The following is a 12405-nucleotide window of genomic DNA, read 5'->3' on the forward strand; positions in this document are numbered from 1 at the left end:
CCACTATTCTGTTGTCAACTCTAAGAGGATATATTTTTGTTTTGTTTGTTAGCTAGGTTTATTTTTTAATATCCTAAAAGGTAGTGAAATTATATATTAATTTCATTTTCCTGATCCACTTCACACAGCATCATTCTAGTAAGATACATATTGTATCTTCTTTATCTTGTTGTCAAGTTTTACATTTATTTATTTATTTATTTATTTATTTATTTATTTATTTATTTTGGCCACATCTGGCATTGCTTAGAATTTACTCTTTTGGCTCTGAACTCAGGGAACACTTCTAGTGGAATTTGGTAAGAATCTATAGGGTGACTGAGATACCAATTAGTAGGCAGCATGCAAGGCAAGCACTCTATCCACTATATTAGTTTTGGACCACAAATGTTAAGATTTTGTTCTTTCTCATAGCTTAGTGATTTTCCATTGTTTGTGTTTGTTTTTATCCATTCGTGTTCTTGAATTCAAGATGAAGGCTGTTTATGTTGGTTGTTGTGAAATTTGAATTCTTTTTTTTTTTTTTTTTTTTTTTTTCAATTCCCATCTTAGACCTTTATTCACTTCTTTTTTTTTTTTTTTTTTTTTTTTTTTTTTATAATTTTTTATTATGAATTATGAGAACAAAAGATGCAAAGAAAGAGGATAAGGTAAAGTTACAGTGGAAGGACAATCACCCATAACATAATTATCAGAAGAAGTCCCCTTGCTGATATCTTAACTTTGAATTTTCACCAAAAAAAGTTAAGATAAATAAAACAGAATCCATGTGCAATTACTTTTTCCCTCAAGTCCCCAGATTGTAGCACATTATAATATTTCTTAACAGCACACAAGGCAATCTAAAGCCATCAAGCTTACGTAACTCCTTAAACATTAGAGGCATAGTGTTTTTTACATTTCCATGTACATGCATATTAGCTTAAGTTAACCTCAAATTTTAAGTGGGTGTGTTTTAAGGATTAAAATTTGAATTCTTATTAGGCTAACAAAGTTGGTTTAAATTACTCAAATTGTTACTTATAGCTTGATTAAAACAAAAAATTACAAAACTAAAGAAATAATTGTTTCAAAAATTACATTTTTTGTTTGATAGTCTGATTTTCTACAACTAGAATATCTCTTCATGTTTTATACAAAAGGGCAATCTTTGGTCTTTATGCTGAAAGATTTTTATAGTAGTCTTGTACTGTGACTTCTAGGTAAAAAGTGGATTTAGGTTACATTTTATGTCAAAATACAAAAAAGTTCAAGGATTAAGGGATGACTTAGTTGCATATTGATTAAATACAGGTCTAATTATTGTTCTGGTTTCTTTTAATAGGGGCCTCTTGGAATACCTGGCTCCCCTGGCTTTCCAGGAAATCCTGGAATGAAGGTAAGATGTTAATATACTTTACTCTATTTGACTATATAAATAAATGTATAGATAATGTTATTTTTATGTGAAATATTGTTTTTACTTATATGATTCTAGACCTTGACTTCATTTTCTACATAGTCTAGTGATCTATTGAAATACAAATAGATTTTATATAAAAGTGCAATGAAAATCAAAGAAAAATTGTGTTTTTAGAAGTTTTTAACTTCATTACATAACTTAATTAAATAACTATTAAATAACTTTTTAAGTTTTTTATTTTCACTGAATTTTATTTTAGAGATAAAAACAAGAAAACAAATATATTAGATTATAATATAATATAGTTAAGATAATTACTTATATCATATAATTGTATTATCAAAGAACCTGTTACACTAAAACTCTAAGCAGATAACTGTAACAGCTGCAAGAAATAAAGCTATTATCTCAATTGGAACTTCATTTTTTGATTCAGTGCCTGTCACTAATAAATAGCAGAATGTGCTAAACAATAGATGGTTAAAATAAATCAGAGGTTGTCAAATGACTGTTTTCTCACACAGTGCTGGCCTTCATTCTTGGCCCTTATGCTTGCTTCCACCCAAATTTATATAACCATTGAAGGAAGGACGAGAAGGCTACTTGGCTAACATTGTGGGAATGAATTAAAGTATTCTTCTGGGATTATTTTCTTCTGTAATAAGTCACAATTTTTTTCTCCCAATACTTTGGCTAATAATTTCAGGATTACAGTAGGAAGTAATTAAGATAATATTAAATAAATTTTAATGAATATATTTAGAACATCAGTTTCAAATTATTTAAACATTTTGAACACCAATGCATTTGGTTCTCCCCACACCTTCCTTCTCATGGGAAATTTTTTTCTTGAACGTGAAGGTATTTGCTCAGAAGATTCTGCTATTAAAAATTTCTTTGATCATGGTAATTTACCTCAATCTAGAAATCTTTGCTCATGGAGTTTTGTAGAGGACAAATATAAGAATCTATATAAATCTATATAAATCTTGTACAGTTGTTTTTATGTGGTAGTATTATTTAAATTTGGATCTGGACTTCAAGACAAACACCAAACAAGCAGACAAACTAAAAGTTGTATGTGTGTGTGTGTGTGTGTGTGTGTGTGTGTGTGTGTGTGTGTGTATCTGACATTTCAAATATTCTAACATGTGAGTCATTTAGACAAGTTTTTCTTCAGACTCACTCTAATGTTATCATTACACAACCGCAGCAATAAGGCTCTTTTGAAATGATACCATTAATTCATTCACTAACCCATCTTCCCATGTGATGAGCACTTGTGAAGTAAGGTGTGGGAAGACCTTTGGTTTTCTCCTTCATAAATGACCTGAAAACTTAGTCCTGTTGTTACTTACTGGTTGAATTAAGAGTAACTATCAGTTTATCTTTGTCATTTTACTCAGTGTTGTGGACATAATATGCCTGAACAAATGTGTGTGTAGAGAAATCCCATCTTAAGTTGTTACCATACTCATAAAGCTTTGTGTTCTTGTTTTTTTTTTTGTTTTGTTTTGTTTTTTTGTTTTTTTGGGTCTCACCCGGCAATGCTCAGGAGTTACTCCTGGCTCCATACTCAGAAGTCACTCCTGGCAAGCACGGGGGACCATATGGGACGCCGGGATTCGAACCGATGACCTTTTGCATGAGAGGCAAACGCCTTACCTCCATGCTATCTCTCCAGCCCCAAAGCTTTGTGTTCTTATTTTTTATTTTTATTGATTATGATTTTGTGGTTTATAATACTGATAATAATGATTTCTCATGCACATAATTACAACATTACACCCATGACCAGTGTACTCACTTCTCTCTCTCTAAGAACCCCAAAGCGCCTCCCTCTCAACATTCCTCATCCCCCCACCCCCAAACTCAATTGTATGGAATAGTTCTATGATCATGTTGCCTTCGAACCTTTGCTGCTAATTGTTTGTGTATCATTCAGTCAAACTTAATAGAAAGATCATTCTTCATCAGTCTTTTATTTTGACTGACTTAATTCAACACAGTATCCTCTGGTTCTATCCATGTTGATGAAAATTGCATGGCTGTGTTCTTTTTTAGAACTACATAATATTAGCACATTTATCTACCACAACTTCTTTATTTTATTTTATTTTTTTGGCCCCAAATTCACAATACAGACCAGGCAAAGGGCCTGGGTTGAGGTGTATATGGGGTGCATTTACTGTACCTCCTCTTTCTATACAGTCAGTGTAAAGAACACAGCCTATACCACAACTTCTTGATCTATTCATTTGTCATTAGACATTTGCATTGTTTTCATATCTTGACTAAATGTAGTGATGAAAATACATAGCAGATATCTTTGAAGAGGAATGGTTTTGTGTTTTCACATATAAACCAAGAACAGCAAATGTTGGTGTTGTTCTCTTACTTAAATGTTTAGGTCTAAAATACAAACTTTTAAATAATCAATCAACTCTGAATCATGCCACATATGGATTTATCTTAAACTAAAATTCCTCTTTATATCTTTTAGGGAGAAGCAGGACCTACTGGGGCACGAGGCCCCGAAGGTCCCCAAGGTCAAAGGGGGGAAACTGGACCACCAGGTCCAGTTGGCTCTTCAGGTCTTCCTGTAAGTTCTGAACATTTTTATTTAAGAATCGGTGCAGAAAGTTGGAATTGTTTTTTAATATAAGAGCAGAGGCAACTTACTTTAACATGCTCTCATAACTTCCAAATAAGTGCATATATTTAATTTTTTTTTAATTCTGTCTTTTTTGGGCCTGAGCAATGGCACAGCTGTAGGGCACGCAGCTGTCTTGCACACAGCTGACCCAGGACTGACTGAGATTCGATCCCCGGCGTCTCAGATGGTCCCTCAAACCAGGCGTCATTTCTGAGCGTAGAGCCAGGACTAACCCCTAAGCATCACTGGATATGGCCCAAAAAACAAACAAGTAAACAAAAAATTTAGTCTGTTTTGGGGCCAGAGTGATATCACAGCAGTAGGGAGTTTGCCTCGAACATAGCCAATCCAGGACAGAAGGTGGTTAGAATATGGAGGCCCAAGCCAGGAGTGCTCTTTCTTTTTCTTTTTCTTTTTCCTCAAAAAAATGTCATTTTGTTATTAGCAGGTTTTACTTTATATAATTTACTTATTATTTCTCTCTCAGAATGTAGTCTACATATGTTTATATGAAACTTTTTTTAAAATAATTTTTATTGAGATCATTTCTGAGTGCATAGCCAGGAGTAACCCCTGAGCGTCACAGGGTTGGCCCCAAAACAAAACAAAACAAAAAACAACAAAATTTAGTCTGTTTTATGAACTGAACAATTCTGATTGATTTTAATGAAAGTTGGGTTTTGGTTTCATTTTGGAAGATGGGTAAACATCTGGTCATATCTATAACACTATGTATAGATTAATATGTCATATACTTTTTATGTATATTTTAGGGTACAGTGGGAACTGATGGAACACCTGGTGCTAAAGGCCCCACAGTGAGTTACTATATCTGTCATGTGAAGTGCAAATGTAATTGACCCTTGGAACATTAACCATAGACTGCTATGATGATCGCTAGAGGCTTATAATGTCACTCTCTGTCCTGCAGGGATCTCCAGGGACTTCAGGTCCTCCAGGCTTGTCGGGACCTCCAGGATCTCAAGGACCTCAGGGTAGTACTGGACCTCCAGGAATTAGAGGTCAACCGGTAATATGCTTAAAATGATTCCTCCATTAGTATAAATCAAGCAAAAATGTCATCAGAAATAGCATGTACTATTATAGCATGTACAGATCATGGGAGTTACCTGAATTAAACAAGTGAAAATAGGGATTTTTTGTAAAGTAAAATCAAATGTACAATTTGAACATTAAAATTAAAAGTCAAACATTACTATATAATAAATCAAATAGAAGAATTTTAAGTTGAAAATAATAAGGTCCCAGAATTTTGAGTAGATGAAATATTGGAATTTTAAACTTAAAACAATAAACATGATTAAACAATTAAAACATGAACTTTATAGTTCATGTCATAGAGCTTTTGAGTAAAATTGTAACTATTTTGGAATTATCTTCCAGCCAATTTGAAGAAAATGTGGGTTTTTAATAGACATTTATAATGTTTGACTTAACATGTGTTTAACAGTAATTTCTTGAGAGGTAATCTTGAAGAGTGGTTCCAACATACTGTTAATTTTCAGTTTCATGTTTTGTAAAAATAATTTACTAAAAATATAAGTCTATAAGAGGCAAAAATAAAGAAAAATTGTTTTTACAATATTTTCAGCTTGATATTTTAAAATTGAATATTTCTTTCCAAGTTCTAGTTGGAAAATATATATTGGATTCTGTTCAAAGTAATTTGTTATGTTGATGTTGATATGACCCTTTAAAATTATGTGACAGTTTTTAAAACTGTATTGTTTTAAAATACAGTATTATTATAGTTTTTAAAACTGTATTGGTGTTTTACATTTGGTTTTATTGTCATTTGAAAATTTAGATAATCAATAAGTAGAACATAAATATCAAATAATTTTGATTTTAAATGAATTAACATATTTCCTAAAATTAACCTTAGAGATTCATTTATATGAGTTTTTTTATTTTATTTTCAAAATCAAATTGTAATACCTGAATAATAAATATTATAATATTCAATACAAAAAATTACAAAAGTAAAATTCATGAAGAATAATACTTATTCCATAAAATGTACACATTTATAAAAGATTGGAAAATAAAATATAAACTATAAAGTTATGCATCATACAAATTATATTCAACATTATTCAGTTGTAGAAAAAATTCACTATTATTATCAGGTCAGACTGAATATATGTCCTGGTTCTTACAACTATTGATATTTTAATTCTAGGGTGACCCAGGAGTTCCAGGTTTCAAAGGAGAAGCTGGCCCAAAAGGGGAACCAGTAAGACTTTGATTTCTGATTGTTTCTTTGTTTATATTGGTTTGGAGCCACACTCAGCAGTGCTCAGGGTGTACTCCTAGCTCTGCACTTATGGGTCATTACTGACCAAATTTGGGGAGATTATATAGATTTTCAGGGATTGAAACTATGTTGTTTGTGAATGACTACTTTACCTGCTGCACTATTTCTCAGGTCTCTTAACTTTTTTAATATAAGAGAACATGATAATTATCTTGAAACTTTAAAGTATGTAACTGTTTAAAATATTTATAGGGAAAGTTTGATTATCTTCTCATGGAAGTAGTTTAACAGAGATTAAAATTGATGAACTTGGGGCCGGAGAGATAGCATGGTGGTAAAGCATTTGCCTTGCATGCAGTGGTTCTAATCCCGGCATCCCATATGGTCCCTGAGCCTGCCAGGAGTGATTTCTGAGCATAGAGCCAGGAGTAACCCCTGAGCACTGCCAGGTGTGACCCAAAAACCAAAAAAATATATATTTATGAATTTAAGATTGGAGAGAAATTACAAGGATTAAAGCACTTGTATAAGGGTTAATGCACTTGTCTTTCTGGAAACTAATTTTCTATTCTCAATAGGGGCCACATGGAACTCAGGGGCCAATAGGCCCACCTGGTGAAGAAGGCAAAAGAGGTCCTCGAGGTGACCCAGGAACAGTTGGTCCTCCAGGTCCATTGGGAGAACGGGTAAAATTTGTATAATGAAATAAGTGCTTAAGATCATAGGAGTTATGATTTTCAGAATAGTTAAGAAAATGAGAATCATTAAGAGAAATTCTTGCAAATACATCCCAATGTTTAGTATAGTTATTAATTAAGGAAGATAATTTTCTAATTACTCCACAGTTGTTAATTCACCTAATATTGATTAAACATTGATTATATGCAAACTTAATACATTGGTGTTTCAGATACCTCTGTGAGCAAAAAATATTGTTGTACCAGTTCTTTTGTGGGGTCTTGTAATCACCATTTATTTTAGCAGGGAGTTAAGAAATTATCTCACAACACAAAATGTATAGTTCTGTAGTTTCATAAGTGGACATTCAATTGTTAATAATGTTAAAAATAACCAAGTATATTACAATAGTATGAATTTTGATTAGGTGGCTAGGAAGTAGAATTATCCGAAAAGTTTGAAATTTTAGCTGAGTCCTGAACATGAGGATGAACCAACAAGATAACTTGGGTAGGAAGAATATTTTTAGCAGAGTAAATAGCAAATATGAAGCCATAAGGCCAGGAACATCAGAAAAATTGCTGTGGATAAAGTGGAAAAGCAATAAAATCAGTATGAAAGAGACAAACGTAGCAACATCACAGATATGTATAGTGCTAATGCATCTCATTATTGATATTTTGATTGCTGTTGATTAGCAGTGGATATTGTTTGACCTGCTTACCATAAAAGTGCTGAGAACTCATGTGGTCTGACCCTGGTACATGATGGAACTAATAAGCATGCTCTTCTTGGATACTCATGGCCTATCTACCTATATTGTATGGCCTGCAAATGATGGAAATATCCAAATTATCCAAATAATCCCTTGGTAGAAAAACAGTTCCCCACTCCTGCAGTGTCAATGATACCACATTTTTTGCCTCTCTAATTAATAGTAGTTCTACTTTTTTACAATGAATTATAATATTTTATAATAGCTCTTGATTTTAAAAATAATTTAACTTAGTACATAGTCTTCAAGTACAACTAGTACTTCAAGTACAACTAGTATATTTTCATGTACAAATCAATTGTATTGTTTTCTATGATCATAATTCCTAGATATGTTACTCAAAATAGAAAGTACTTATTCATTATAAATTCTTGAAAATTTAATGATTTATGACTCTTATTTTGATTATTTTAGGGTTCCCCTGGAAATCGTGGTTTTCCAGGCTCTGATGGTTTACCTGGACCAAAGGTGAGGTTATCCTATTACGGTTAACAGTTTGTAAGTAGTGACTCAAAAGATACCATTGTTCAGTATGGTGGCGATCAACTCTGATGATTCCCTTCCCTCTCCTCTCCTCCCCTTGCATTCCCTCTCCTCCCTTCTCCTTCCTCCCCTCCTCTTCCCTCCCTTCCCTCCCCTTCCCTCCTATTCCCCATCCCTCCCCTCCCCTGCCCTCCCCTCCCCTCCTCTCCCCATCCCTCCCCTCCCCTCCCCTCCCCTTCCCTTCCCTCCCCTCCCCTCCCCTCCCCTTCCCTTCCCTCCCCTTCCCTTCCCTTCCCTTCCCATCTGCCCTGCCTTGCCCTTCCCTATCTGCACTGACTTGCCCTTCCCTTCGATGCCCTTCCCTACTCTACCCTTCCCTATCTGCCCTGTCCTGCCCTTCTCTTCCTTTCTCTTCCATGCCCTTCTCTCCCTTCTATTCACTCCTTCCCCTTCTCTCTTTATAATTTAAGATCTTTCAAAATTACTGTAGTGAGGTTATAAACACAACTTGAATTTTTAATAAAGAAAATCCACGGTCTTTCCTGAACTCTGGAAGCTCTCCTCAGAGCCCTGGGAAGCTAACCCCAAAGAAACTACATTCGGAAGCTACCCAGCGAGCCAGTGAGTGAGTGAGAAATGGCTGCAGGTGGGGGTTTCCAGGCAGAGTGCTGACTGCTCTACCTGCAGAATCTCCACCGGGCTGTGCTTCTTCTGAGGAACTGAGCACCGGAAGGGAGCCCTGTCCTACCCTTCTCTGTCTTTCCTGAACCCTGGAAGCTCTCCTCAGAGCCCTGGGAAGCTAACCCCAAAGAAACTACATTCGGAAGCTACCCAGCGAGCCAGTGAGTGAGTGAGAAATGGCTGCATGTGGGGGTTTCCAGGCAGAGTGCTGATTGCTCTACCTGCAGACTCTACACTGGGCTGTGCTTCTTCTGAGGAAACTGAGCACCGGAAGGGAGCCCTGTCCTACTCTTCTCTGTCTTTCCTGAACTCTGGAAGCTCTCCTCAGAGCCCTGGGAAGCTAACTCAAAAGAAACTTCATTCGGGAGCTACCCAGCGAGCCAGTGAGTGAGTGAGAAATGCTGCAGGTGGGGGTTTCCAGGCAGAGTGCTGATTGCTCTACCTGCAGAGTCTCCACCGGGCTGTGCTTCTTCTGAGGAACTGAGCACCAGAAGGGAGCCCTGTCCTACCCTTCTCTGTCTTTCCTGAACTCTGGAAGCTCTCCTCAGAGCCCTGGGAAGCGAACCCCAAAGAAACTACATTTGGAAGCTACCCAGCGAACCAGAAACTGAGCACCTGAAGGGAGCCCTGTCCTACTCTTCTCTGTCTTTCCTGAACTCTGGAAGCTCTCCTCAGAGCCCTGGGAAGCGAACCCCAAAGAAACTACATTCGGGAGCTACCCAGCGAGCCAGTGAGTAAGAAATGGCTGGATGTGGGGGTCTCCAGGCAGAGTGCTGATTGCTCTACCTGCAGAGTCTCCACCCGGCTGTGCTTCTTCTGAGGAAACTGAGCACCGGAAGGGAGCCCTGTCCTACCCTTCTCTGTCTTTCCTGAACTCTGGAAGCTCTCCTCAGAGCCCTGGGAAGCGAACCCCAAAGAAACTACATTCGGAAGCTACCCAGCGAGCCAGTGACTCTCCTCAGAGTCCTGGGAAGTGAACCCCAAAAATACAGCATTCTGAAGCTGCCCAGCGAGCGAGTGAAAACTACGCCTGACCAGTGGGGCCCGACTGTGAAAAACTGTGAGTGCTGCCTGTGTGTGTCTCTCTGCTATCCTGTTGCGTAAACCTCCTGAGAGTGGGCTGAAAAGAGGCTCCAGAAGGCACTTAGCTCCACTTCGCTACGCAGCTGTGCGCTCTTTCTAAAAAAAGAACACCATCACAAGAAGAAAAAAACCACACTAAGAACTGTACTGGATCACAGAAGCAAGAATTTCTCTCCAGACTGTCTTCTCTGCTGCGTGCTTGGGCCTAAGATTTGATCCTGTGTGAGGCTTCATCCACGGAGGACTCCCCTACCTTGGAGGCAAGTCGGCCCATCCAGAAAGGGCGGAGCCAGAGAAGTGTGTTGCCTGCATCATATAACCAATGAATACCACCACAACACGTAGAAAAACGCACAATACAAGTGTGACAATGGGGAAACAACGCAGGCCAGCATCAGACATAGAGAATGAAGATGACAATTCTGATGACCAGTTAACGACCAACCAACTAATCAATCTCTCAGATAAGGACTTTAGAGTAGCAATATGGAATATACTCAAAGAACTCAAAGAAACCATGAATAGAATAGAACAGAACACTAATAAAAATCAAGAAAATATGAAGACAGAAATCACAAAACTCCAAACTGAAATAACATGTCAAATAACAGGCCTGAAAAAATCAGTAAACGAAGTGAATGACAAAATGGATAAGCTCTGGGACAGGGTATCAGAAGCTGAGAATAGACTTGGTGCTGTGGAAGATGAGATACATAACAATTCCATACAACAGGAGAGATTGGAAAAAAAACTTAAAACAAATGAACAGACAATGGAAAAATTAGTCAAAGAATGGGAACAGATGAAAATAGAGGTCTATGATAAGATCAACAGAAACAACTTAAGAATCATTGGAGTCCCAGAGACCCAGGAAGAAAATTTCCAGGAAGAATTAACGGTCAAGAACATCATTAAAGAGAAACTCCCAGAGCTAAAGAATATATGTGATCAAATCCTGCATGCTCGAAGAGTACCAACCAAAAGAGACCCAAGAAAAACCACCCCAAGACACATCCTAGTCACAATGACAAATCCCACAGATAGAGACAGAATTCTGAAAACAGCAAGATCAAAAGGGGAAATTACATTCAAGCAAGCATCCTTGAGATTTACAGCAGACCTGTCACCAGAAACACTAAATGCCAGAAAGCAGTGGTGGGATATTGTGACAAGACTGAATGAAATGAATGCTTCACCTAGAATACTGTACCCAGCAAAACTCACTTTCTGGTTTGACGGAAGAATACATGGTTTCACAGACAAAAAACAGCTCAGAAACTTTACAGACTCAAAACCAGTCTTAAGAGAAAAACTGAAAGACCTAATCTAAGACAAGACTGACCAAAAGACACACCAAATTTCGATATAAAGATGGCATTAAATCCCAGGACAATTCTTTCTCTCAACGTCAATGGACTAAATGCACCAGTTAAGAGACACAGAGTGGCTAAATGGATCAAAAAACTCAATCCAACCTTCTGCTGCCTACAAGAAACGCACCTGAATAGTCAGAACAAACATAGACTCAAAATAAAAGGCTGGAGAAAATTTATCCAAGCAAACAACACCCATAAAAAAGCTGGAGTGGCCATACTAATATCAGATAATGCAAACTTTATACTCAGGAAGGTTGTAAGGGACAAAGATGGATATTTTATATTAATCAAGGGGTATGTAGAGCAGGAAGAAATAACTCTCCTAAACATATATGCACCAAATGAGGGGCCAGCAAAATATTTAAAACAACTGTTGACAAATCTGAAAAACAATATCAATAACAACACAATAATTGTGGGGGACCTCAACACTGCTTTGTCAACACTGGATAGGTCAACCAGACTGAAACCCAAGAAGAATATTCTAGACCTGAGGAGAGAAATGGAAGAAAGAGGCCTAGTGGATATATATAGGACACTCCATCCCCAGAAACCTGGATACACATTCTTCTCCAATGTACATGGGACATTCTCCAGGATAGACTACATGCTGGCACATAAAACATACCTCCATAAGATCAAGAGGATAGAAATTTTGCAGACTACCTTCGCTGACCACAAGGCTCTGAAATTATTTGTGAATTCCAAAGGGACTCAGAAGAAAAACTTTAACACCTGGAAGTTAAACAGCCTCATACTCAATAACCAGTGGGTCCGAGATGAAATCAAGAAGGAAATCAAAAGGTTCCTGGAAACAAATGACAATAAAGACACAAACTATCAGAACTTATGGGACACAGCAAAAGCAGTACTGAGAGGAAAATTTATAGCTTTGCAAGCACACATCAGGAAGGAAGAAGGAGCTTACCTGAGTAGCTTAATGACACAGCTAATAGAACTAGAAAGTACTCAACAAAAGGACCCAAAAATAGG

At 36.9% G+C, this 12405-nt stretch overlaps 1 protein-coding gene and 1 non-coding gene across 2 annotated transcripts in view; one reads left to right on the plus strand and one right to left on the minus strand.

Annotated features, from left to right (window-relative positions):
* COL5A2 (collagen type V alpha 2 chain) overlaps positions 1 to 12405 on the plus strand; it is a gene marked incomplete at its 5' end in the record, with an annotated part of 173209 nt that overhangs the window by 120900 nt on the left and 39904 nt on the right. Inside the window, 7 exons of the mRNA XM_049772928.1 lie at positions 1325 to 1378; positions 3906 to 4004; positions 4832 to 4876; positions 4990 to 5088; positions 6262 to 6315; positions 6915 to 7022; positions 8204 to 8257. Coding sequence (XP_049628885.1) covers positions 1325 to 1378; positions 3906 to 4004; positions 4832 to 4876; positions 4990 to 5088; positions 6262 to 6315; positions 6915 to 7022; positions 8204 to 8257 — 513 coding nt within the window. The remainder of the gene's footprint in view (positions 1 to 1324; positions 1379 to 3905; positions 4005 to 4831; positions 4877 to 4989; positions 5089 to 6261; positions 6316 to 6914; positions 7023 to 8203; positions 8258 to 12405) is intronic.
* On the minus strand, positions 3522 to 3647 carry LOC126010193 (small nucleolar RNA SNORA51). The gene has a single exon (XR_007496320.1). It is a non-coding gene; the product is annotated as a small nucleolar RNA SNORA51 (small nucleolar RNA).

This window comes from Suncus etruscus, chromosome 5, assembly GCF_024139225.1.
Source record: "Suncus etruscus isolate mSunEtr1 chromosome 5, mSunEtr1.pri.cur, whole genome shotgun sequence".
Taxonomy (NCBI): domain Eukaryota; kingdom Metazoa; phylum Chordata; class Mammalia; order Eulipotyphla; family Soricidae; genus Suncus; species Suncus etruscus.